This window comes from Talpa occidentalis, unplaced genomic scaffold (assembly GCF_014898055.3).
Source record: "Talpa occidentalis isolate TD23 unplaced genomic scaffold, MPIMG_talOcc4v2.1 talOcc4.9, whole genome shotgun sequence".
Taxonomy (NCBI): domain Eukaryota; kingdom Metazoa; phylum Chordata; class Mammalia; order Eulipotyphla; family Talpidae; genus Talpa; species Talpa occidentalis.
Genome location: NW_023605305.1, coordinates 3,399,936 through 3,426,847, shown reverse-complemented (window position 1 = coordinate 3,426,847; position 26,912 = coordinate 3,399,936). Strand labels below are relative to the sequence as shown.

General features: G+C 53.4%; 1 protein-coding gene across 3 annotated transcripts in view; it reads right to left on the bottom strand.

The window, feature by feature from the left end:
• Positions 1-1,320: 1,320 nt before the first annotated feature.
• The window catches only part of PARK7 (Parkinsonism associated deglycase), a 54,600-nt gene continuing 29,008 nt past the window's right edge, over positions 1,321-26,912 (bottom strand). The window contains exons 1-7 of one of the 3 annotated variants that reach the window (XM_037499316.2): positions 14,922-14,949; positions 14,045-14,154; positions 12,117-12,218; positions 11,475-11,534; positions 9,927-9,996; positions 6,203-6,289; positions 1,321-1,877 (exon numbers count right to left, since the gene is read on the bottom strand). In XM_037499316.2, coding sequence (XP_037355213.1) covers positions 1,717-1,877; positions 6,203-6,289; positions 9,927-9,996; positions 11,475-11,534; positions 12,117-12,218; positions 14,045-14,134 — 570 coding nt within the window. In that variant the 5' untranslated portion in view covers positions 14,135-14,154; positions 14,922-14,949 and the 3' untranslated portion in view covers positions 1,321-1,716. Of the gene's footprint in view, positions 1,878-6,202; positions 6,290-9,926; positions 9,997-11,474; positions 11,535-12,116; positions 12,219-14,044; positions 14,155-14,499; positions 14,672-14,921; positions 14,950-26,912 lie in introns of those variants that run through there. The other 2 variants (XM_037499317.2, XM_054690808.1) reach the window with 2 other exon arrangements.

Here is a 26,912-nt window from a genome sequence, read left to right as displayed (position 1 = left end):
AGGATGCGAGGCTTGGGGGGACCCAGCCAAGCTGGGTGGGCGTGCACTGGATCCCCCACTCCAGGTCTCGCCACACAGAGACGCCCCTTCCAGCTCCCAGGCCCTGCTCGCCCCCCTTCCAGCCCCAAAGAAAGGTTTGCTGAGCTTAGAAAGGCGCGGGGAGTGGGGGGGGCAGCTGCTCAATGTGATGGGCACGTCTCCAGCCAGAAAAGACTCGCTTTACATGAAGTGGGTGCTCCAGCCCCCACCTCCTGGCCAGCACCCCGGGGCTCTCGTCAACACCTCAGAAAAGCTTTCATTTTGTTGAATCACTTTTGGACATCCCGAGGGCACAAAGCAGAGCCCGTCTCCTTCAGGAGCGCCCTCCTGCCGCAACCCCGCAGCCTCGGGGAGCTTATTGACAAGTGCAGGCTGCGGCTAACATGGCCCCCCAAATCGGGATTTCCCTGAGCTCCCTTTTCAGACTTTAACCCCCTAGCCGCCCGTCCCCCACGCGGCCTCACCACATGTCCTTCGGAGAACACAGCCGGTGCAGTTCCCGTGTCCTCGGGGCGCAGCCCGGCACCCCGCAGGGAGACAGCGGACCCAAACCCCGCCCCTACGCAAAGCCCCCTGGTCTTACCTCAGGACTCAGCCTCACTGTCGCGTCCAGAGCAGCCTCCAGCTCCCCCGCCCCGCCATGCCCCACGCCCCCGGCCGGTCTCTCAGCACTCCGTGCCCGCCAGGGCCGCAACGTGCTGCAACGTGCGACTTGTTTCCACGTTTTGAATTAGCTTCCGCCTTCCTTAGCGACCAGGGGCGGCCTGTGGCCACGGGAGGGCAGCCCAGAAGTGGCTGCCGCACCCAGACACCACGTCACCCCCCCCACTGTCCAGGGGTCCGCCAACTGCAGCCCCAGGTGAGCGCCCCACTCTGCCCGGTTCCCTACGGTGGCTTCGTGAGCCCACAGCCGAGGGCAGCCGCTGGCCACGAACAAGCCAGAGGCGCTCAGGTGCGGCGGGTTACGGTCAGGTACGTTCTCAGCGACCTCTGTGTGGGCGCCTCTCTTGGTGCCGACGTGGCTGCCGGCAGCGCCAGGTCTCCCCCTCAACTCCCGGGTGCCCAGCACAGGACAGCAGGAGGCGTGACGGGGCCCAGAGTGAGTCTCACTGGCCGAGGGTCCCCCCTGGGTCCCACGGTCACAGGTATGAGGCCAATGGCTACCCCCACCACACACCCCCAACCCCCCACAGCAGTGGGGGGACAGCTGGCTGGTCGCCTGGGGGGAGCAGAGGCTTCGCCAGCCTTGGAAAGTTTGATTCCCTGAGCCCTGTGTGCAGCGAGGAGCTGGTTGACAGAATTCACCACGGCAGCCGCTTCACTAGTGTTTAATAGCACGTGAAAGACACAGGTAACGCGCGCCGAGCAACCACAGCCCCCGCCTCGGCTCCTGATCTCGCCCTTGCGCGTAGGACGCGTCCGCTGCGCTGGGCTTCGGCAACTACTTCGGCCGCTCAGGCGCCAGGGAAGCTGACGAGGGACCTGCTTTCACGCAAGAACGGGCGGCAGTTTGCTAAGTGGCCTGTTTATTCTGCAGTCAGGCTCAGAAATGTGGGGACACGCGTGTGGGAGGATGCGGCGTGGCTGGGCAGACACCTCCCCGAGGCACACCCTCCGCCACGCCGGGGGCACGGCCACGCGAGGGCCTGGCAGCCTCTCCTGACAGGACCATCGGCGCTAATCCCTCAGGACAAGCGGCGCCTTGACCTGCGCGGCCACCTCCTTGCCGCTCAGCGCCTCGACGATGGCCAGCGCGAACTCGAAGCTGGTCCCGGGCCCACGGCTGGTGAGGATCAGGCCGTCCTTCTCCACGCGATTCTCCGAGTAGCTGTAATGACCTTCAAAGAAAAATACAAAGGGTGACACCCTGCTGGGCCACGCCAGGCGGCTGCACAGTGGCTCCACAGCTGTCGCCGCGTCACCGCACAACACCGCAGCCAGCGCTTCGCAACCACGCACCAGGCCAAGCTCCTCGGGGACAGCTCGGAAGCGACAATACTAGACGCTGCTGGGCGCAGGAGGAAGAAACGGTTGCTATGGAAGAAACTACCTGAGTGTCGGGTGATGGCCGCTGGCGTTTCCACGACAGCAGGTTCCTGCTCCAGTGTCAGAACAGGCACCCCAGACACACATGACTGAGCTCGGGTGGGAGAAGCGGCCAGCACACGGGGGTCCTCCTGGACTCCCCTGACCTGCCCGGGGACGGGTCTTCGACAGGGACTCGCTTCGCCAACCGAGGGCGGCCTGGGGTCACGGGAGGGCAGCCCAGAAGCGGCCGCCGCACCCAGACACCGCGTCACCCCCCATCGCTCCTCCCGTCCTTCCCGAGGACATCCCTCTCCCCCGAGTCTTCACCCCTGGCCGGGTTAAATGGGGCTCAGAGCCTGCGCCTCGACACTCGCTGACCCTGGGGCTCTCCGTGTGTACGTGACGTGGACACGTTAATAAACTTCTTTTGCTTTCTCTCTCATTCTGTCAAAATGATGCCGCAGGGACCTCAGCCAGGAACTCAGAAGGGTGCGGGAACTTCTCTTCCCTGTGCTCCCAGCGCAGGGGGAAGGGCGGGGCGTGAAGGGCACTGAAGGAGAGCCCACCCACTGTGGCAGAGTGGGGCCACTAAGCGCCCCAGGCCAGGCAGCACAGCCCGAGGGGAGGAGGCAGAGGCCTCCGGGCAGGAAGGAGTCACTTTCCTGTCAGGGACAGCTCCACCCAGCGAGGCTTTTGCAAATGTAAGCAGCAGCGTCTTCCCTCTATTCGCCTTCAGAGAAGCACCCCCCCACCCAACAGACCTCCCTGTTCTCTGCTCCCGGAGCCTGGGGAAACGGCTGCTCGGGACAGAACAGAAGCCCCTCCACGACCACCGCCGCGCGGACCAGCGGCACAGGCCCCTCGCGTGCTCCCAACGCGACTCATGACAGCGGTGACTCGGGTCTCCGTCTCCAGCAGAGCTCAGGTCCCCGGCGGGGTGACTGAATGAAGCACCGAGCACTTCCAAGCGGCACTGCTGTCCAGGGGCAGGGGGTGTCTGGGCCGTGGGGGAGGCCTGCACAGCCAAGGTCATGTTCCTGCTCAGCGAGAGACCCGGCTGGCTGGCCGCGAGCAGCAGCTGCCGGCGCGGAGGCGGTGCCAAGCGGCCCACTTCGCCATCTTTGTGGGTAAAATACCGCAAACAGCTGAAACAGGTTAGGGATGTTTCCAGGTTCCCTGGTTCTTTCCCCTGCCAAGGCCAAGAGCAGAGGCGCTGCGCGATGGGCCACCGCCGCCTGGTGGCACCGGCGAGCAGACACAAGCCGGCCTGGGGGGCACGCAGGCTCCCCCTGCTGACGCACGGGACCAGGGCCGCGCGGGCGGGAGGGCTTTTTAACTTGAAGCAAAATCCTGGAAGCCGGGAAGGAAAAGCAAGGGGGGAGATGTGCCCAAGGGGCCAGCACCCTGAGGCCGTTTTCCTGGCAGAGAGCCCACTGCTCAAGTTCGAACCCCAGGTCTGCTACTCAGCAGCCTCTCAATCTGAGCCTCACTTTCATGCAGAGAGGGGCGGCACCCACCCGCCAGCCCACTGGAGAGATCCAACTAGACCAAGGCACCGCCTCACGGCTGTGGTTAGGGCAGCCTGGGCCTGGCTGGCCCCCGCGAGTGCGGGACGCTCAGCAGCTCACCTTCCTCCGGCCTGGGCTCGGGGCCAGGCTGCATTCATGGTGTGGGACGTGGACGAACTCACCGAGCCTGTCCACCAGCCTGCCAGGGGTGCTACTGAGATCCTTGGGGGACAGGGGAGGGAACTGAGCTGTGGGGAACCTGGCTAGCAGCAGTGAGTGGGGGTGCCTGAGGACAGCCGCACCACGCAGTCCACTCCCCTACGGCTCACCTGTGTGACCTGCAGGCATTCCAGGGTCACGGAAGCAACCCGCAAATGAGCACTGAGAAAAAAAACCCTGAGAAATGAAAACCTGCACCCCAGACTGCACCCCCTGAGTAACCCTCATGCTATCTCTGGTACACACGCAGGAGCGCCTGGGCGGGGAGACCCCAGGAAGCCATCACGGCCCCTTCTCAGGATCCTGGTGGAACAGAACTTTCAAACTTGTTTTCTTCTAGATAGGACTGGCTGGCGACGCATGACACCTAGTGACAAACACGTGCGCGAGCCTGGCCGAGCCCCGCAGGCAGAGGACCCGGCTGCCTGGGCCTAGCAATGGCCTGGCCTCCTGAGCCTGTCTCGGCCCTACGAGGCTTGTGAACACACTGTGAGCTGGTTCCTGAGGGCATCTGCTCTTTCACGTTTCCTGAGCAACCTCAACCTGGCCGAGGCATTGCAAGAAGACAGCAACGACACAGGCACTTCAGACGCTGAAGGATCTCGAGCAGAACTGCGCCAGGTAGCTGCAGAGGGGAAAGCCGATTCTGTTCTTTCCAGTTCCTTCAAAACCTCTAAAATCTCACCATGTGCTCAAAGTAAATTAAGTTCCCTGCCTTTCAACGTGCCCGGGAGCAAGCTGGACTCCGCTCAAAGGAAAAAAAAAACATTTCCACCCAGACAGTTTTGTTGACAACTTCGTATCTTCCAGTGACTAATTTAGTTGTAAACTGAAACTGCTCTAAGAATTAAGTCTGTTGATTTTTTAAAATACAATGTCATGAAAAATTGTATTTATTTTAAAAAATACTAAAAAAGGAATCCAGATATGCGCGCGTGCAACGGTTTGTAAGAGGAAAACACCATTTTAACAAGGAAAGCCACCTGCACACCCCGCCCGGCGCCCTCCCCGGGCCGCCCCAGGCTGGCTGGGCAGCGCTGCACAGAGGGGCAGACCCAAGGGCAGAAAGGACACAGTGGACACTTGCTGCCCTGCTTGGTGTTCAGGTTCAGAATGAGCCAGAGCAGGACAAAGATGAGAGAAAACACCAAGTGTCTGTCAATCGCTTTTGGATCTCTTGTTTTCTGGTTTTGTCTATTTACCGGTACCCGGGGGGTTGAGGGTTTACACTGAGATGGCTGCTGCTTCCTCACCGACTGAGCACCGGCTGCAACTCCTCTCTGGCCTCTAACTGGCAATTCCTAGTTCTCTTCAGTGACCTGATGTGATTTTCCCTGATAGGATATGAGTGAGTTTTCCTCCTGGAAAGTCCCGGGTCTCTCCCTGCTGCACGTGCTCAGGGGGAGAGGTGGGGTCCTCCCGCACCCTCCCTCAGCTGACAAACGCGCCCCCTCACCAGGGCTCTCACCACCAGGCCGAGAAGCAGTAGCTGCTGCTGAAGAGCACAGAGCATTACGTGGCAGTGCAGGCAGGCTCTTGGCCATATTGCTTTGCTGCTGATTAGACAGCCTCGTATCTCTACATCTGATGTCTGTGTGTCTGCAGGCCACTAACTCCTGAAGGACAGAGGCAAGGTCACGCTGCCTTTATCGCCTCCAAACAACAAACAATAGAATAAAGAAGTATTTGCTAAATCACAAAATATATATATATATATATACACACACATACAATGTTCGATTTTAAAAAAGGCGCAGAACAATGTATTTAGTAGCTCTCACCTGAATAAAAATATTAAACTACAAAGGATAATGAGCACGTGCAGAGAAAATTCTAGAGATAACTTTAACAGAAGTTACCTCTGAAAACAGAAAAGGGATGGGAGAGATAAAAAGAAGAGAAACATTTATTTTTTTACTTCACTCCCTCGGAACAGAAATATAAACAAGAATTAAATGTCGAGCTGACATATACAAAAGCAACGTGTCACCAGCGCAGACAGGGCTGCCACTCAGCCGCTCCCTGGACAAGAGCTGCGCCCATTTTACACTGGACTGTGGGCAAAGGGCACTTTCTGAAACTGCTGTCAAGGTTTAAAATTTACCCTTGAAAAGGTTTAAAAGATACCCTGCCCCAGGCTGCTGGCCGAGTATTTACTAGAAATACTATAGAGTTAAACCACATTTTGTAACCACTTTGGATCTGTGACAGCCGGTGGCCTTGGCCGGGCCATGCACTCAGACACCGGCCGTCCCACGCTCAGCTCCATCGCCCCCGAAAGCGCCTGCACAGCCAGCAGGGCCCGCCACAGGCAACCTCTGCGCCGGATCGCGCCGGCGGCCAACGCTGAGAAGGCACAGCCTGGGGACAAGGTCTGCCTGCACACTGAGACCCGAGCCGAGACTTACTTCCATTCAGCATTCTGTCCTTAGCAAGGGGGTGTGTTGTCACTTTGCTTCCAAAACCTATTTCATGAGCCAACAGGGCCGTAGGACCTGAAAAGCAAGATTAAAAAATTAGAGTAGACAGAAAAGCCCATTTTAAAAACTGCAACGGCAGAGGGATTCTTCAAAAGCACAAGGCCGTCTCTAAAATGCACTGAGGATTCTGAAACGAAGCACTTCCTAGTGCAAGAGGTAAAGTGTGTCCATAACAGCCCCTCTGCTGAGCACACCTGGCAAAGGTGCCCAAGCTTGCTGCTTCGCAACCACAGAGATCTACCTGACGCCCGACGAGCACCAACCTCGGCCTTTGCAACACAGGCAGCAGGTGCCGGGGGCCCAAGGACGGCACCACAGGGCATGCTCCTCATCTCACTCTGGCACCCTCCAGATGTCTGGACTTGTTACTTCAAGACCTAAATTTCTCTCATTGCAAAGGAAAAATGAGCACAGGCCACCCCACTGTCCATGTAGACACGCCAGGGTGGGACTGTCAAATGAAGAGGACCCCACCCCGCCCTGAGGGCGCCCAGGGCGTCTGCACAAGGGAGACAGCACCCCAGTCCACTACAGACATTTAAGGATCACGACTGTTTATCCGCAAGGGTCTTGAAGGGTTAAAACCGAGCCAGTTCTATACCTTTGTTACCTTGTTATCTTAAAACACTTCTTAGGGCCTCCCTGGTGGCCTAGGGGTTAAGTCTTATTAGCACTATCACTGCTGCAGCCTGGTTTCGATGTCCGGCCAGGGAGCTACCCACAGGGCGCAGCAGAGTCTCCTGTCTCCCCGCTGCTCCCCTCAGCAGTGGATCTCAATGGAGCTGCCTGTTCTTCTCTCCACTGTTTCTGGTGAATCCTCTCACCCCCATACCTCTGGCTTACACCCCAGTTCTTCTACACAAAAACAAGTCTTTAAAACACTTCTTAAAGCAGCTATTCTACCTTTTCTCCATAAGCCCCAGAAAAACACGAAGGCCTCCTGTCACACCCAGAGAGACGAGCATCGCAACACTACCTTGCCCTAGATTTTAAGGGACGTGGCCCAACACCCCACAGCAGGCCTGCTCTCTCGCGCTTCAGTCCGAGCACTTCTCTCCCTGAGCTTTCACTGATCAACATAAGCCCAAAGAGAAAGCAGCTTTATAAAACCTCAGCAGGTTTCTCAGCTACGACCATCTGGAAGGTCAAACAGTAATACACAAGGACAGCAGCTCCCACCTCTGCCAGGGTCAGCTTCACACCAGGCCCTCAATGATCTCCTGAAATCAAAAGTCTCGAGCACACTTACTGTCTCTCTCCACCTTATGTTTTACATCTCTAAAACTGAACAGCTATCATTTAAGTTTTATTTGAAGAGATTAATAATTTTTATTTATTTATTTATGCATACAAGAACTGGAGTACTAGGTCAGAGGTGTGGGATGTGAGAGGATTCACCAGAGACAGAGTGGGGGCAGAACAGGCGGATCTACTGAAATCCACGGCTGAGGGGAGCAGTGGGGAGACAGGAGAGGTCTGCTGCGCCATGTGGGCTGCTCCCTGGCCGGGGATGGAACTCGTGCTGCAGTGGCTGCGGACAGCTTCACAGGTTGTGTCTTAACCCCCTGCCTCACCAGGGAGGCCCTGATCAATTATCTTTAATCCTCATTTTGTAAAACTGTAAAAAGTAAGAAGTAACAATCTCCGTTGCATTTGAAAGCAAACCTTAAGAGACGATCATGCAGTGAATGACGACACAGGAATTCTTAGCCTGTGCCCTTCAGCGATGAAACTGCTGCCTACGGCGGCCTTGATAAGCCGAAGAGACAGTGGGCAGCAGGAATTCACCGGCATCTGACTTAGCATGGGAAACTCATAAATGCTCTCGGCGGCTTCGGGATCCTATCTGGAAAATTAGAGGCGCTATGGAACGACCCCTATTACTTGAAATCCTGATGGAGGAAATGCTGCTGAGTCGGCAGCAGGGAGCAGAGGGCGCCATGGGCAGGCTCCCGGGCAGCCTAAGGACAGAGTCAACAGTGCCACCGTGTGGCCACTTACAGAGAGCACAGCAGGCCAGCCCCCACCTCCAGGGCCCGGGCTACTTCATCCCTAGGCCAGAGCACCCCACCATTCAGCCTCCGGGCTCCCCCACCATCGAAGTGAATCTCATTTCATTTTCTTCTCAAGGGGGTTTCCCTTCAGCTTCTGTCTCTCATCTCCGTCACCCCACACGGGAGCCAGACAACGTTCTCTCAGGACAGCAGACAGCTCCCAGCTCCTAACTGCAGCAGTCAGGGATCATCCGTGTTCCATCTGATCTGGAACACCGGGCCTCTCAGGCCTCTGCCCGTTCTGTTGCCGTGACTCTCATCTCACATCCGTTACAAGCCACGTCGGTCAGGCCATGCTGCTCCTGCAGAGCCCCGATCGGGGCAGGACCCTTGGCAGCGTGCTCGGCCTACGCTGCCTGGATGAGAAGGCTGAAGCCCTCGACAAGTGGCCCGAGCACAGAACAGAAGAGGCCAGCAACACACAACCTCAGAGACACAGGGTGACAACAGGGTGTTGCTTTCAGCACCAGAAGGGAACGCAGCCCACATCCTTAAGACACCCCAACAGGTCCCAGGGCTTCCCCACAGGGCTGTTGCTCAGGCCACAATGCCCCAGGCAGGGACAGGCCCCTGCCTAGGGCAGGTTGAGGGGCCGGTGCTAACTGCCACCCAAGGTCGGGCCTGCCCCTGTGGTGGCCTCTGCGTCCTCCCCCATCCGCAGGCCCCCTTCAGTTTTTATGTGGGTCACACGGGTTATGTGGTTCAAACTGGGAAACACGCAGAGCATGAGACTATAGGAGCATGCCAGGCTCAGGCGACCGCCTCACCACCGAGGCTGCTCCTGTAAGGACGAGAATGAAAAAGGCAAACACAGTCTGACCCAGCGACCCCTCCAGAGAGCCCTGATAAGCACTGTCCTAAGCAGGGTCCCCAGGGCTCCAGCTGCTGCTCCTTAAAAAGCCTACTGTCCCGAACAAAACAGCAACGTGGCATCTCACCAAGCCCTCCATCCACCCGTCACTCTGTCGACATTCACTAAAGACTACAGCAAGGCCCACGCTGGCCCACGTCAAACTGGAAAAAACGCAAGCGGGCAGAGCAGCACCTGCCAGCAGAGCAGGAACGGCTTAAAAATGGTATCAGGAGCGACACCCTCTAGGCTTCAAAGACACAGGGCCTCAGGAGAGCGCCCTGTTCTGAATTCCGCAGAGGAGCCACAGTCCCCACGACCGAGTGCCCCCCGCCAGGCTCAGTGGGCTCCCTGGGCCTCGCAGCTGCAGGCGGTCACTGGCGAGAGCATCACGTCCATCTGCTGAGGCCTGCGGGTGGCGCGCAGGCAGGAGCACTTTCCGGCACCAAGACCCACTGTAACGCGCTGTGTGCTGACTCCCAGAGGGCCCTGTTCCCTCCGAGGCCAACCACACGTGGGACACACGCTGTCCGCAGAACGCAAAGGCAGAGAGGGCGGGAAACAGCACCATGTCCTCTTTTCTGAAATGACGCCAACTTCATGCCACGCAACTAAATACGCGACACAGACGCCCTCCACACCGTAAGCAGGGAAGTGTCTCTGGAAGAAAACGTGGAAGCCAGAGAGCCTCCATCACAAGCCTTCTGAAGAAAACCCCAGCGCACGCTGGACACGGTGAGGGAGTTACCTGCGCAGATGGCAGCGATGAGGCCCTTCCTGCTCTCCTGCTCCTTCAGGATCTCCTTCACCACGGCCGACTAGCGAGGAAAACAACACATGTCAAGCTCTCGCCAAGCCGCAGGCCAGCCTCAGGCAAGGAACCTGGGCAGGATGTGATTTTCACTGCACCCAGGCTCCCACCCCACCTTTCAACAGGACTTATACATTATCAGTATGAAGACCGGGGAATTCAGAATGATTCGACGTCCTTAAACCCAGGCAAGGCTTCTGTTCTAAGGCAAAGGCCTCCTTTCCCTAGGGCGGGTGAAAGATGAGGCGAGAGACGCCGTCTCCCTTGGGGGCACCGACCCTTGCCACCTGAACCCCAGGGAGAAACAGAGGGGCACGGACTGTGGTGTTTGCACCCGGCAGCTGGGGAACAGAGTCCAGAGGGAAACTGTCCAAAATCTGATTCGACCGGCTGTCCAGCTTCTGTTTGCCCGCCCTCTCCTGCCTCCCTCCTCCTGCACTGGCTCCTCACCTAACACTTCCAATGAAAAGCAGTGGTTGCTTCTGGAGCCATTTTCCATTCGAGGTGGCAGCCCAAGTTGCCTGCAACCCACCCTGACTGTTGAAGAGACAATCTCTTATTTTCCTACATTAACACTTCACAAAACAAAATTAGATTATACTGTTGCTGCCAAGAGGGAATATAACTCATCTTACATTCAGACTAGATTCACCCAATCTGTTCATTAGTAATTGTCTCACCAACTCAGCTTACACCCATAGTTAAAAGGTTTTTTTTAATGAGAAAAGCAAGAGGTCCTTGCTTAAAATATACTTATGATTCTGGAATTACTTTCTAGGGCCTCCCTGGTGGCCTAGGGTTTCAAGTCTCAGTGCTATCACGGCTGCGGCCTGCATTCGATCCCCAGCCAGGGAGCTGATCCAAAGGGCACAGCAGACCTCTCTTGTCTCGCTGCTGCTCCCCTCAGCGGTGTATTTTAGTGAATCCACCTGTTCTGCTCCCCACTGTCTCTGGGGAATCCTCTCACCCCCCTGCACCTCTGGCCTGCACCCCAGTTCTTCTATGTTAAAAAAAGCCCCCACAAACAATAAACACTTTCTAGCACGAGATGTAAACTACGTTTATAAACCACATGCTGAGCACCTCATTAACTTCACCTGCTCTTTTTTTATTTAAAAATTTATTTTATTTATACAAGAGCCGGGGTACAGGCCAGATGCATGGGAGGGTAAGAGGATTCACCAGAGACAGAGCGGGGAACAGAACAGGCAGACTGACGAAATACACTGCTGAGGGGAGCAGCAGGCGAGACAGGAGAGGTCTGCTTGCCATGTGGGTTGCTCCAAGGCCGGCAGGGATCGAACTGGCACTGCAGAGGCTGCGGACAGCTTCACAGCGCTGTGCTCAACTGCCTGAGCCACCAGGGAGGCCCAACTTCACCTGCTCTTATTTCTTGTTCTTATTTCATTCACAGCCTCCTCCCTGAAGTATATGAGTAACAAAATAAAACACAAAGGTGAAATCCCTTCTCTGTGGAGTCTTTACCTCACATAAATTCTGTGCGCCCAAGTTACCTCCAGGCAGAACCACCACATCATAAGGTCCCTGTAACAGTTAAAAAAATATAACAGTAAAGTGAAAACATTTCATCCGAAATGTGCTTTGCAGTGACAGCCCAGTACTGGATGTACACAAGCAACTCCACAAGAAACTATTCGTGAGGAGTCAGTAACTGTTCGTAAAGAGTCACTAACAATGAGGGTGTATCTTGTCCTAAGTAGCAAAAAGTGCGGGAAATGCACCTGTGGTGACATGAACTGCAGGCTCAGCCGAGCTCACCCTTATAAAAAGAACACGCGTGTCTAAGTGTGCAGGTGCAGGTGCATACATACCGCCCATACGTGGTGGGAGACCAGGCTGCCTGGGCAGGCCCGAAGGCCAGTGCCCCCTCCAGGCAGCCACTTACTGAGCACACATGGTATCAGCCGCCAAGCTCCACGTCACACAGGGTGGAGCGGCAAAGCCTCTGCTTCCCTGGGGCTACTTCAGTGGGAAGAGATCCTAACAAAGGCACTTTCTTAAAGTCAGTCAGTCTGTGCTGACACAGCTTAGATGCAGCCGGAAGATGTGTGGAGAAACTGATACAGAAACCATGGGCAGGAACAACTCCAAGCATGGACAACGAACCTGTTTTCTGGCATCTTCCAGGCTGGCATCAGGACAAATGACCACATCGCGGCTACACTGCACCGGGTCCTTTCCAGACAGTCCCGCAACGGTAACCTTAATCTAAGAGGAGAAGGCCATCACGGTATTTAAGAACACCGAAACATAAATTTAGAGAAACATTTTCACAGCTGCCCTGTGTTTTGAAATAACTTGACAGGAAACACTGCAAAACCATACTGACTTGAGAACCTGGCTAAATATATCTAACAACTAGGTCTGTCCTGGTTTGTCCGGGGCAGACGCTGTCCTGGCACTCTTATCTGGCTGGTGTCCTTTTCCCAAGTGTTGAGGTTTGGGTGGTAAATTATATGATCATCCTATTAATAAACCATCTCGCAAAGTTCCTATTGACATTTAAACTCATGGTGTTTTCTTAAGTTAAAGCAGCGAAATACTACTTTACCTTGCAAAAATTTACAAAGTGAACAATATCAACAGTTAGTACAGGAAATAATGTTCCTTTCCTACCCCACTGGCGGGAAACCCACTGGAACTCTGGAGAGCTGTTTGATGACGCCTGGTAGCACCAACTACCAGGTCTGTACTTTGGCCGAACAAGTCCACTTTTAGGTAGAGATCCTGGAAAAACTCCCCCATATTGGCACAAGGCAACTGGCACGATACTGCAGGTCACGCACCACAAGAGGGAGTGGTGGTATATTTGCACAGTGTGATACCAGGTGGCAATTTTAAGCACACAACACGTGTGCAGAGGACCAGAGAAGTGCAGGGTTAACAGATGAGAGCCAGACGCGCAGGTCTGAGTGCCCTGCCACTCACTAACTCTACAGGGTGGGCACATTATTTGGTGTCTGTACAAAATGAGGGTGCCAGTGGCTAACTCATAGGGTTGTTGTAAGTTTTTTGTTTAAAGATTCATTTATTCATGCATACAAGAACTGGGGTACAGGCCAGAGGTGTGGGAGGGGTGAGAGGATTCACCAGAGACAGATTGGGGAACAGAACAGACTGACTGCTGAAACACATTGCTGAGGGGAGCAGCAGGCAAGACAGGAGAGGTCTGCCGTGCCATGTGGGCTGCTCCCTGGCTGGCCGGGGATTGAACTCGTGCTGCAGAAGCTGCAGACAGCTTCATAGGTTGTGTCTTAACCAGGGAGGCCCAGGGTAGTTTTAAGTTTTAAACAAGTTTGTATCAGTAATTGAACTATCACCTTTAAACAGCTCCCAGTAAGTGCTATTCAGTGTTCAATATATTACACGTGCTGCAGGCCAACTTGTAAAAAGCTGTACCAGGGCCTTCCTGGTGGCCTACGGGTTGAGTCTCAGTGCTATCACTACTATGGCCTGAGTTCGATCCCCGGCCAGGGAGCTGACCCACAGGGCACAGCAGACCTCTCCTGTCTCACCTGCTGCTCCCCTCAGCAGGGTATTTCAGTAGATCCGCCTGTTCTTTTCCCCACTGTGTCTCTGGGGACTCCTCACTCCCACACCTCTGGCCGACACCCAATTCTTCTATGCAAAAATTAATGGAAAAAATGAAGATCTGTAACACATATAAGCAAAACGAGTTGTAGCCTGACGCTGCCTACAAGAACCCCTGGGATCACAGATACACACCGGCGTGAGGAGAGCCCTTATCGCTGAGCAGGCAGCACCGGGAACAGTGTGGGGGAGACCTACAAAGGGGGCTTGATAATGCTTTGCTGCATTACTTCTTAAAAGCATCTGTTCAAGAAACGGGTCTCTAAGAAATACGGCAAAATAGTAACGAAGATTAAATATGGGCGGGAAACGGCTGACTGGCGTTTCAGAGTCTCTTAGGGAGTATTCTGTGCACAAAGTACGCTGAACATTATGCAAAATGGCTTTCAAAGCGCCAAGAAAACGTTTCACGGGGGTCGGGCTGGAAAGCGGCGGGGACTTACTCCAGCCCTTCTCATGACATCCACCGGGATGACCGTCTCCATCTCCTCCGCGCCTTTCGCCAGGATAACCAGCGCTCTTTTGGAAGCCATTATGTCGTCTTTTTTAAAGACTTAAAAAAGGAAAGAAAAAAAAATGACATTCAAAAGACTTTCACTGCCCTCGAGGAATAGTCCATTTTTAGAAACATTTTCAAGCTGAGCAACTAAGGGTGTCCGCGGACGCGCTGCCAACACGCCCGACGGGAAAGCAGCCTCTCAACTCTGGTTTTACGGAGAATTTCACGGCTGCAGCTGAGCGGAAAGCACCCGAAGTTGCTAACCAGTGTGGGTCTGAAAAGCCCTTTCCCGTAACAGGGGAAAACGGCGTCTGATGACTGAGACGCCAGCCCCGGGCCGCGCCCGCCGCACCCCGGGCTAGAGAAAGAAAAACCCTCTTCTGAAGAGGAATGACTGACCTTTACGGACTAAACATGAAATCCACACTCTCCAGCTATGAGCCCGTGAGAGTTTTAGTGGGGATTTTTTTCAAGTTCCAATAACTGCGCTAAAAACCCGGGGGTCACCGGTGTTAAACGCTGGAGTGACGGGTGCCGACGGGCGGGAATCCCCGCCGAGGCCACCGCGCCCCGCGGGCACCGGGCCCTCGCCGGCGGCTGGAGGCGGGGCCGGCCGGGCCTGCTCTCGGGCCGGCGCTCGCGCCGCGCGGCGGGGTTACCGAACGCCGCCGCCGAGCGCGGGCCCCGACCCCCCAGAGGGAGGGCGCCCGCTCGCGACTCCGCGGCCGCACACGCGCGCCCCCCACGCGGCGGGGGCGGGGCCAGCCCGCGCCCCTCTCCCAGCCCCGCTCGCGCAGGCGCCGTGCTCCCCCGAGCCCGACCTGAGCCTCTCGTCCCCGGACGCGGCGCGCGGCCGAGCGCGCGCGGCTCAGCAGCAGTCGCGCGGTACGACTAACGGGGACGCTCCCGAGCACGCACGCGCACTGCCGGCCGGTCCCTGCGGCCCGCACTGCGCAGACGCGGCCGCCTAAGCGCGTCCTCAGTCTCGCTCTGCGCACATGCGCGCCGTCTTGCCCGGCTCTTCAATCTCGTACTGCGCAGACGCGCGCCGCCGGTTTCTCGTCTCCTGTACGGCGCAGACGCACAATGCTTGCGTCATCTCTTTGCGTCACTTCCGGCTGAGCTCACGTCAGACAAGCGGCGCAGGACGGCCCGTGTTTCCGTGTCGACGGTGTGCGGGCTGGGACGCCCGGCTCCGCGAGAATCCGGTGACCACGCATTATTCTTGCGAGGCTTCCCGCCCCAGTGCACGGCCCATGGGCGCGCTGCGTGTGATGCACGCGTGACCGCGAACTCGAGTCCTTCACACCCGCGCTGTCTGCGGGGTTCTCTTTCCTGGGGCGCCTTCCCGCGCCCCCGTCGGTTTGCTAGGAGCACCTCGAGGTCTTCCCGGCCTCTCCTCCCCACGCTCGGCCACCCGACCCTGTGCGAAGTAGTTTCTCTAAAGATCCCAACGTCGCTGCTGCACGCACAAGATTAGAGCGGTGCAGAGCACCCAGATGTAAGAACTAATTCTTGACATATAATCTCAAGTTTGATTTTGTAAAGTTTTTAAATGCCACTATTTCTACCAGCTTCAAAAACGAAGACGGCAAGGGTTGCATTGAACAGGGGGCGCCCATCCTGTCCCGTCCATTGCCGTCCCCACTCCCTCCAGGTGGCAAGGATCTGAGTTTCTTGGGTCTCCTCCCTGCACTTATGCAAGAACAAGCAAACACAAGGGTGTATTATTTTCTTTCTCATGAAAGAAAGCTGCTCTACACATCGCCTTCTGCTGCCACCACCTACGGGAATATTTTGAAGTTCTTCCCTATTAGGAAGAACTTCCTCCTTTTTCCCCAGATAGTATACTTTTGTGGGTGTTTCGTCGTTTCTTTGGTTTCCTTACTGGTGTCCTACTGATAACACTTAGGTTCTTTCCAATCCTGTTTTGTATGAATAGCACTGCGCTGAATAACTTACCTTGCCAGACCTCAATTCCCAGAAGTGAGAAATAGAGCAACTCCGTACAAGTTGGATCACTTAACAGACTCACAAGTAATACATAAGATCAGACAGTATTTTTTTTTTAAGATTTATTTATTTATGCATACAAGAGCTGGGGTACAGGCCAGAGAAGCGGGGTGGGGGGGGGGAGGGCGTGGTGAGAGGATTCACCAGAGACAGAGTGGGGAACAGAACAGGCAGACTGATTGAAATATACTGCTGAGGGGAGCAGTGTGTGAAACAGGAGAGGTCTGCTTCGCAATGTGGGTTTCTCTCTGGCTGGCTGAGAATTGAACTCATGCTGCAGAGGCTGCGTTTTTGCTTCATAGTACGGTGCTTAACCCCTTGTGCCACCAGGGAGGCCCCAGACAGTATTTAAATACATCAGTGTTTTATTAAAGTTTCCATTTAAATACTGAAAACGTGTTTATTTTCCAGAAATACCATGTTACTTTGTGGGTTTACAGATGCTTCCATCTATCTCAGGTGATTCTTATGGTGGTGATAGTGGTCTTTATTTAATTCTTTATATTATAACTAAATTCATTTGTGCAGCACCCCAAAAGCAAGCGTTTTAAGTCTTTTAATCATTTTGCATTTTAAGAAAAAAGCATTTGGGCCTCTCCAGTGGCGCAGCGGTTGAGCGCTAGGTTGCGAAGCTGCCCGCAGCCTCCGTAGCGCCGGTTCGATCCCTGGCTGCTCCCCAGCCACCGGAGGAGGGTCCCACATGGCGCCCACTGCTCCCCTCAGCAGTGTACTTCGGTCCTTCTGCCTGCTCTGCTCCCCGCTCTGGCTCTGGTGAATTCTCTCACCCTCCCGTGCTTCTGGCTGTACCCAATGCTTGTATAAATAAATAAATCTTAAAAAAAAAAAAAAAGAAAAAAGCATTTGGGAGTTCTGGAACGACTTCAACTTTGGCTATTTGTGAAGGAAGCAGGCAAAAGCCACCTCTTTTCAGCTTTAAAGGAGAATGGGAAATAGGAGATAAAGGCAGGGTGAGGAGGCAAGTGGGCAGACCTGTGCTTCAAGAACCAAGGAAGTGTAACAGGGTGGTCCCAGGAAAGGGGGAGGTTCCCTGCCCCACCCAAGGGAGGGTGGAGCTGAGCAGGAAGAGGAGAAGCTGCAGAAGAGACTGAGGAAGGAAGGAAGCAGGATGGAGCCAGGAGACCTGGAGGAGGCGCGTGGAGCCTAGAGACACGTGAAGAAACTGTGCTTGTCTTTTGGTCGTGGACGGGGTGACACAGATGTGGGTGAGACCCGTGGGGAGGTGACCATGGCAGCTTTTATCTTGATGTTGATTTTGCTCTTTTCCTTCCGGGCTTGTCTGGTTGTTCCTGACCCTTTTCTGTGGGTCCCCACTGGAAGATGCTTTAGACTTGTAGCAGGCCTTGGGGCCTTGTTCTGGGCCGATCCCATATGGATGGACTTTTACCCCCGAGGGGACGGGTAACTCTGGATGCTTCATTTAGAAACTAGACTCTTTGCCTTACCTATATTGTTTCTTAGTTTAATTAAAGTTCCTTCCCATTAAAGTCTCCTATGTTTTGTGTTGATGCGGCGGATGGCAGAACCCATGTAGAATAGGCAGGTTTGCGGGGTTTGGGCTGACCCTCTCCCTGTCCTATAACAGAAGGACTTAGGAAGATGGAAGGAAAACCACAAGGAGACAGGCTGTTTTGTGCCTGTCCCCACAGTAAACTTGTGAGGAGATAGCCATGCTGGACAGACTAAAAATGCCAAGTCATATGGTTCAGCTGTGTGAGTGTGTGGGTGGGTGTGTGAGAGAAAGAGAGGAAGAGAAAGAGAGAGAGAGGTGGGGGGGGAGAGGGGGGAGAGAGAACCTGAATTGACATACCCGAGACATCTGTATCACCATAGCCATCTGAAATGGATCTGGGTCAGCATTAGGTTTTTTTTGTTTGTTTGTTTTGTTTTTTTAAAGACTAGCAGGATTGGCAGATTTTATTTATTTATTTATTTGCTTGTTTATTTATTTTTTTTTTGTGGGACCCTGGCCAGCAGCCGGGGAACGAACCGCTGCTGCAGAGGCTGCGGGCAGCCTCGCAGCCCAGCGCTCAACCGCTGTGCCACCAGGGGAGGCCCGGGTCAGCATTAGTTTTATCAAAGGAGTACATTGCATGCAGTTTTAAAAACTCAATTATTATGGTAGATTAGATTGTTTTTCAGAATGACTCTTTCCCCATCCTCCAGCAGGAGTGGAGGGCACTCCCAGCCCTGACTTGGGTTTTGTCAGGGCTTGGGCTAGTGGGATATTAAAGACAAGATCTTGAACCAATCAAAGCCTTGAAAAGCACTGACCTGAGGATTGCACTTGCCCTCTGGTGCTTTTGCAATCCCAGGGAAGAGCTTTCCCCCAGGGGAGTTGCTGCTACCCACCCCCCACAACCTGAATTTCAGAAGGGACAAATTCGGAATAAGCTGCCCCAGCCAACTTGTGCCTGAAACTGAAGCAGGTCACTGTAGTTTCCTCACCTGGCAATAGCTCAGCAATACATCATTATAAGACTCATGAAAACAGAACTGACTCAGTCCTTCCTACCCCTCAGCCCTACTCTCCATGAGCAACTATTTTCAATTCTTTAAATAATTTCTTCTGGTAATTATTGCAGTCATTTAAAACACTACACTAGTACTATTATTCCTCATTTACTGGTTTTTGATCTTATATATTGCTTCCCTGGCAGATACTAATCCAATTTTCATTTCACAGATGCAGGGGTTGAGATCCAGAAGGGTAAAATGACTATAAGGCCCTAAGGGTCTTGGTCACGTTCAGATATTCTGGTGCCAAATCTCATACTCTACCCTGCAAAGACTCCACCACCAGTGTTACTTAATAAGTCACCAATACGAATTACACTCCTTTACTTTAAAGCTCAGACTGTTAGGGGGAAAGGATGTCCCGAGCTAATTCCATGCAGGCTTTGTGGACTCCACCCCCACCCCAGACCAAAGCCATCAGGACACTGGGAAAGACAAATCCCATCATCACCAAAGGGAAGGTTGCTGGGACCCGAGGGTGGAGTTAAGCAGCCAGGGTTGGTATAAAAACCAGACGCGTGGGCCTTGGGATGCTCTCTTGGCTTCAGGGCTCTTGGCTCCGGGCCAACTCTCAGCGTGCCATTGGGTTTCCATTGGGTTTCCAGGTCTGCGGATCAGGTAGGACGCATTAAGACTTTATCTCCCTCTTTTCATCCTGAGTTCTACATTTCCTTATTTCCCCTTCCGTTGTAAATAAACCTTTTATTAACCTTTTGTGTGTGCCTGTAGTGGAGTATTACTAAGTTCCTTTGAAGCGCACAGGTGAGGACCCACAGTCAGGCAACCCGTTTTATATTGGGTTGCCCTGTAACAAGACCTGTATCTCATCAGGTAACCATTTCCCCCCCCAAAAAAAACATCGCTCTGTGGGCAGTGCGGACACCTAGGAGCAAGACCATCCACCACTACATTTTAAATCAACATCTGACAAGTCTTAATGCACTGTGGGAAGTACAAACTGAGAGACTCTCCCTGTCTCCCTGTTTTTAGGAAGCTTAAACTTGTCAGCTTCTTGCAGCATTCGCAACATTTAGTGAGAAGCTGCCCCCACTCAGGCTCACATCCCCACAGTGGAGGTGTTGATAATGTCAGTGAAGGGGTTCAGGACATATCACCTCCAAATATGCATTTCAGCACATTGATTATTTTGATTTAAAAGCATTTGGAAAGCGGGCCTCGCCTGGTGGCGCAGAGGTTGAGCGCTGGGTTGTGAGGCTGCCCGCATCCTCTGCAGCGCCAGCTCGATCCCCAGCCACCAGCGAGGGTCCCACCAAAAAAAAAAAAAAAAAGCATTTGGAAGGCACTCTCCCAATTTTTTCTTCCTGGAAGCAGAAAGTGAAACTATCATGTAGAAAATGTTCTTTTTATGCCAGGAGGAAAGAATATTCTTATCGCCAGAGAGGTAGTTGAGGCTGAAAGAATTTGTACAAAGAGAACGTGTCTTCCTTCAGTCTGTCCCATTTTATTGTACACACCATTACACGATTGCCTCTCTCTGTCCAACCCAGTACATAAATGTTTAGGTTCTGCTACTTCTCTGGGTCATTTCCTTATGAAGGCTTCCAATTCAAGTAAAACTTATTTACATTCAACAAATGTGTAAGTTTTCCTCCCGTTAATCTTTTTATGTCAAATTAATTATCACTTCAGAGACCTAAGAAGGGAGAGGTGAATTTTCTGACTCCCCTTCATTAACAACAGCCACTGATGGAGGATCTGATTCTGGTTCCAAAAGCTCAACTCTCCCGCCTCCCTGGTGGGGCAGCGGGTTGAGCGCAGTGCTGTGAAGCTGTCCGCAGCCTCTGCAGCGCGCGTTTGATCCCCGGCCAGCCAGGGAGATACCCACATGGCACTGCAGACCTCTCCTGTCTCACCTGCTGCTCCCCTCAGCAGTGTTTTCGGTCCTTCTGCCTGTTCTGCTCCCTGCTCTGTCTCTGATGAATTCTCTCAGTCTCCCATGCCTCTGGCCCGTACCCCAATGCTTGTATAAATAAACAAATCTTAAAAACAAAAACAAAAAAAACTCTCACTAGAATTAGGCTCCTCAAATATATAGCAAAGAAACTGCTGCCAGGTGATATATATTTATTTTTTTCCCCACGCACATCTTGCTTCTATCTCACTAAACTAATTTTCTGTGACTGTACCCTTTTATTTCATTGATAACACTACCCTTCTAGCACTTTGTCTTTTGTTTACTTATTTACCGTAAGGCTCCCCCTGATTCTGTAATTTCCACAGAGGCTTCCTGTACTGGCCACTGGCTGCTGAACCCCCAGCATCTCTGACAGTCCCTGGCATATAGCAGGTGCTCAATAAATGCTAAGTATATCCTATTTCATCCCATAACATGTTCCTTTCCTGACAACCACTACAGATTGGCACTTTTCACTTCTCAACACTACAACTTACAATGCGATTATCAACCAATCTTTTATCCCTATTTTAATCTTATTATAACTGATCTCATCAGACGTTGAATGGCAAATTGTATGTGTATTATTTTCACCTGTTTCCTACTCACTTGGCGGGGGCGGGGGGAGGGTTATGTTGCAGTTACTGCGCACACGGAGCCTGGGCGGGGTGGGGGCATGAAATACCTGCGCTTCGGCAGCCACCAGCGGCCGGGGTGGGCCGCGTAAAGGTCCGGCAGAAATGGCGAATTTCCCCTCCGGTGCCCCCAAAAGGTTAGGCCGGCGACTCGGGAGAAGAGTGGGCGAGCCCTGACATTTGTGGCAGCGCCGGGGGGAAATTCTGACACCCAGGTCTGCGAAAGGCCACGGGCGGATTTGCCCCAGCGCCCCCCGGTGTGAAAAGCCCCCCGGGCGGGGGCCAGCAGGCCCCACTCCTACGGCCGGGGGCGCCGGAAATGGGCGGGCGAAGCCGCAGTGACGTCAGGCTCGCTTCCGCCGGCTGGGGCGCGCGGCCGGCAGCGGCGCCGGGATTGCCGAGGCGGCCCGCAGTGGGCGGGGCGGCGCGAGGGGGCGGGGCGCGGGGCGCGTGCGAGGGGGCGGCGCGTAGCCCGTGACCCTGCGGCGGCAGCGCCCCCGAGTCGCCCCGCTCGGCTCCCGGCGCGAGGTCCCCCGCGTGGCCGCTGCCTGGTGGGCGGCGTGGGTGTGCGAACGACCTGACCGGGCGCCGGGCCGCCGCCCCCCAGCCACCCCGCGGCCGAGACGCCCCGGCGGCCTGGGCGCGGCGCCCTGCGGGTTGTGGGGGCCCGGCGGGCCCTGCCGCGTCGGGGCGTCGGTCTCCATGGATGCCCCTCGGGGAGCCCCGAGGCTCCGTCCCGGGCACCGTCGTGGGCTTCTCGTTTCTCTGGAAGCGCTGCGGTCCCGCGCGGCTCCCGGCACCTTGTGTCTCGGGCGAGAGCGGGATCTGAGCCCCCTGCCAGTGACGGGTCCCCGGAGCCCTAAAAGGACTTGATTTGTGGGTTGAGACTAGTAATGCCCTCCCGGGGTTCGAGGGCCTGAGATCGTGCTTGAAGCACCAGGCTCCGAGGAACGGAGACGCCGCGTCCCTTCTCCCTTCCCCTTTACTTTTATTTATTTTTAATAACGTGGTTTAAAGATTTTATTTATGCATACAAGAGCTGGGGTACAGGCCAGAGGTGGGGGGTGTTTGAGGGGACTCACCAGAGACAGAGTGGAGAGCAGAACAGGCGGATCCACTGAAATCCACTGCTGAGGGGAGCCGCGGGGAGACTGGAGAGGTCTACTGTGCCGCGTGGGTAGCTCCCTGGCCCTGGCAGGGATCGAACTCATGGACTGCGGAGAGCTTCGCAGTGCTGTTCCTAACCCTCAGTCCACCAGGGAGGCCCCCCTCTTAGCCAAATGTTAGGGTAGCTTTGGGATGAGAAGACTTGGGTTCCCCCCCCCCCCCCCCCCCCCTCCTCCATGCCCTAAGCCTGGCAGGATGGCGTGGAGGGAAGGGGGGCGTGTTCTGATTTCAGTCTAGGTTTTAAGCCAGCTCTGCCCTGCCAGGTAAGTCATCCAGAAGAAAGGACTTAACCTGTCACACCTCAGGGCCCCCATCTCTACAGCAGGGAGAGCTGTAAAGGGTGAGGGTTAAAGCTGTTACTAGAGATCAGACTAGCACGTTGGCCTGTACATAGTGAACACTCAGCTGCTGCCATGAGTACCTGCTTCTGGTACTTGAACTCCTGAACTTCTGCTTCTTAAAGGTTAGAAGAGAAACAATAATTCTTATCTCGAAGCATTGATAAGAGGGTAAGTGAAATAAAGTGCTGAGCGTAGGATCTGCAACACAAGTAGTCTGTTAGTATTAGTTGTGATTGTGTATAAGAAAATATTTATTTCTCAAATGTTACCACCTGTTGAAGTTGAGGGAAATGGGCGGACTATAGACACCATCTTGGTGAAGACGAAGTGGAATAGAGATAATATACATATTTTGCCTTAAAATACAGCAAAAGGCTCTAATGTAAACATTGAACAGAAGAAATAAAGTGAAAAATACTCCTGGAGTAAGAGCAAATTCCCAGAGCTACAATGAGTTAAGTATGGAGTCTCTCTTGCAAAACAAGACAAAAGGCAGCAGAGGCTTGGCCTGGGGCTGCGATCCTGGCTCACAGATGCCCAAGGACACGTAAAATTCAGGGGTCTGTGAACTGGAGTGAGGAACATTTCATCTCTTATTTTCACTAATCTCTAATGGATGCGAACTTTTCCTTCCATTTTGAATTTTAAAATCCCCAGAGCATTGTTGCAGGAACGGTCACTCAGGTTGTACCAGGAGAAATCAGCTATTTCCCATCATGCTGCAGTTCTTGCAGATAGCCCTAAAAACCATTTACTCTCATAATTAATTTGAAATTATGATAGCTAGAGATGACTACATTGTAATTTGTATTTTAATAAATTTGTATTGATTTACTTAATAGTTAAGTGCATTTCAATACCATTGGTTTCCTTTGTAATCCTTTATACTATATTACAAAGTTAAGATTATTCTGCGGGGGGGGGGGGGGTAGGCGGGGGTTTCCACACAGCAAAAGAGTCCTGGGCCAGACAGCCAAGTCGGGGCCTTTCCCTGCTCTCCCAGCCAGGCAGCCCTCGCAGCCCTCCAACTTCTTATCTGTAAAGTAGGGACAGAGGCAGTTGGACCTCACATGATTGAGGAAACGATATAAACACATAGAACAGTGCCGTGCGCAGAATAAGCCTCAGGAAATGTCAGCTATTAGCCGAAAAGTGTTTCTGTGAGATCCAACAAAGGGTAACTGTACAGTGTTCGGGGGTATACACTCTAGAATGATCTCCCAAGGAAGCTCATGAAGTGGTAGGTGGACTATGAGCCTGGAGTGACGAGTTCATCCATCCACCATCCATCCACCATCCATCCTCCTACCCACCAGCCATCCAGCCATCCATATATCCATCCGCCCAATAAAGTTTTCCTGAATGTCTTCTACACGTGTCTCAGCACTAGTGAGGCCTTGAGCAAGGGTATAAATGGAGGTCATGAACCATATGTCTAAATATTTGAAAGTGGCAAATCAAGCCAGAGAAGTGTTGAGTATGTCCTATTCTACTTCAACAAAGACTATGGGATGCCCTAAAATGAGGCCTGGCACTTCATACTGGCACACCGGGCATTTAACTCTCTAGTAGATTCTTGCATGATCTATTATTTTGCAGGAATTTTTTGGGTAGCATAGTTTCCCAGAAGTCCCAAGTGTCTATTTTCTTGATCCCAATTGCATTCTAATTTAAGGTTCTGGAAGCCCTTATGAATGACCATGGAATTTGGGATAGTTGCTGTAGGGTAAGGAAAAATATTAGGCTTTTCTGCCCTCCCGCCATCAGGATGGATGAGGGAGCCCTGTGGTCCTGAATGCATGCCTGATGGCGGGTGCCTGAGGTGGGTGCCCCTGGGCTGAGAGACTGGACTTTTTGGGGGCGGCGTCATGGGGACGCCAGCAGAAGCCGAGAGAGAAGCAAGAGCAGAGAAGAGAGAGAAGGCCGGAGAGCCCAGAATGAAGACCTGCTGGGGGCTGGGAGGTCTGCTAGCCTCCCGGCACCCCAGCACCCCTGCCTGCTGTGTACTGGGTAAATCCCAATAAAAACCTGCAAAAAACTACTGAGGACTCTGACTCCTCCTTTACCCGGTCTGCATGGGATCAAAGAAAACCTGCACAGTGGCCATTCCTGCTCCCTACAGTTGCACATGAAATCTGAATAACACTGCAATGTTAGGCAATTAAGAGTGTGTGTGTGTATGTGTGTGTGTGTGTGAGAGAAAGAGAGAAAGAGAGAGAGAGAGAGATTAATTTGCGGGGTCCTGCCCCAAATAGAGTGTATTTCACTTAGCAGTATACTTAGCTGTACATTTATTTTTAAAAGATTTTTTTATTTATGCACACAAGAGCTGGGGTGTATGTCAGAGGTGCAGGGGGTGAGAGGACTCACCAGAGTGGGGAGCAGGACAGGCGGACTGACTGAAATACACTGCTGAGGGGAGTAGCGGGGGAGACAGGAGAGGTCAGCTGCACCCTGTGGGTCAGCTCCCTGGCCAGGGCTCAGACTTGTACTGCCGATAGCTTAATAGTTCTGAAACTTACCCCCTGTGCCACCAGGGAGGCCCCCTGTGACACATAGTATGAAGCAAATAAAAGTCATGCTAAGAGTATTAATAGACCTTTGGCTAGCTTAGCTGGTATGTGCATCTGGCTAACAGACTTTTCCTTAGCTTGCTATGATGATTTTATTAAAGATGAATGCAGTATCACGAACCATTGAAAAACCCTTTAAATACTGAATAAACCTGTGCTTGGCCTTCAGGAGAATAATTCTGCAGTGATTGTTTCCCCCCACCCCCCCAACTGTAGGCTGTTAAGACTAATCTTGAGATCATCTTGCACCTCAGCGAGGGCCGTGTAGCTGGCCCGTCTTGAACAAGAAAGCTAATCACGATGCTGGGAAACAACCTATTTCACGTTGGGGAGGCAGCGGCTCTGCCCACAGACTATTCACAATGTACATTTGTGAGTAGCACTTAGCTCATTGATCACACAAACCAGTTAAATGTCGTGTGCACAGAGCACTCCATGCAAGTGAGGGGGCGGGGCCTTGACCTGAGGGTGACTTTGAGAATGTCGCGGAGGGGGGGGCTCAGAATGTAATTTTTATGCTCTGAAATTCCTACATGGGGCAGCTCTGCCGAACACGGTGAGGGGATCCCACACCCCCCTCATCACAGATAGAATGACTCTCAGATAAATTCTGTAGACAACCCTGAGTTTCTTTCCTTCTCTGTTCTTGGTGATGGTGATCAGGGTGGGCGGCGAAGGAAGGAAACTGAAAACACTAAGGCTCGTGGTATCGGCTATTTCTTGAGAGCTGTGTGCCAGGCACTTAGTGCAAGTCATATTTCATTGAATCCTCGTTAAGTGAGGGAGACGAGCAGGGTGACTGCGTCTGCAGGGCATGGGTGGGAAATCTGAGACCCAGGGAGATTAAATTTGACCAAGGTCACCTGACCACCAGCAGCAGAGCCACATTCCACCTGGCACCAAAGCCTGGGGTCTTGGCCATGGTCTACATGCCACTTAGCCATGGTCTACATGCCCAGGCCAGAGGTGCAGGGGTGAGAGGATTCCCCAGAGACAGAGAGGGGAGCAGAACAGGTGGAGCTACTGAAATACACTGTTGAGGGGAGCAGCGGGCGAGCCAGGAGAGGTCTGCTGTGCCATGAGGGTCAACTCCCTGGCCAGGGATCAAACTCAGGCCACAGCAGTGATAGCCTGAGACTCAACCCCTGGGCCACCAGGGAGACACCTGGGACCCTTATACACAGCCCATGGGAATGTAAATTGGTGCAGCAGCTGTGGAATAGAATGGCCACATGATGCAAACATTTCTCCTGAGGTGTGTACCCCTGGGAGCTGAAAACATAGCCATACGCACACTTGTACACGGGTGTTCATAGCAAACTGTTGGTGATTGTCCAAAGGTGGCAAACTACTCAAGTATCTATCGACTTGAGAACAGATAAACAAAATGTGGTAGCAACAGGCGATGGAATATTATTCAGCTATAAAAAAGAAAAAAGGACTGACATCACACCATGGATGAACCTGCACATGTGGGAGGGAGAGAACCCCAGAGAGAAGCGCCAGGCAGTGTGCGATCCAGGTATCTGAAACATCCAGAAGGGGCAGATTCACAGACAAAAGTAGGTTAGTGGTTACAGGGCTGGGAGCAGGGCTGGCAAGTGACTGTTAAGGGTCTGCGGTTTCTGCGCGG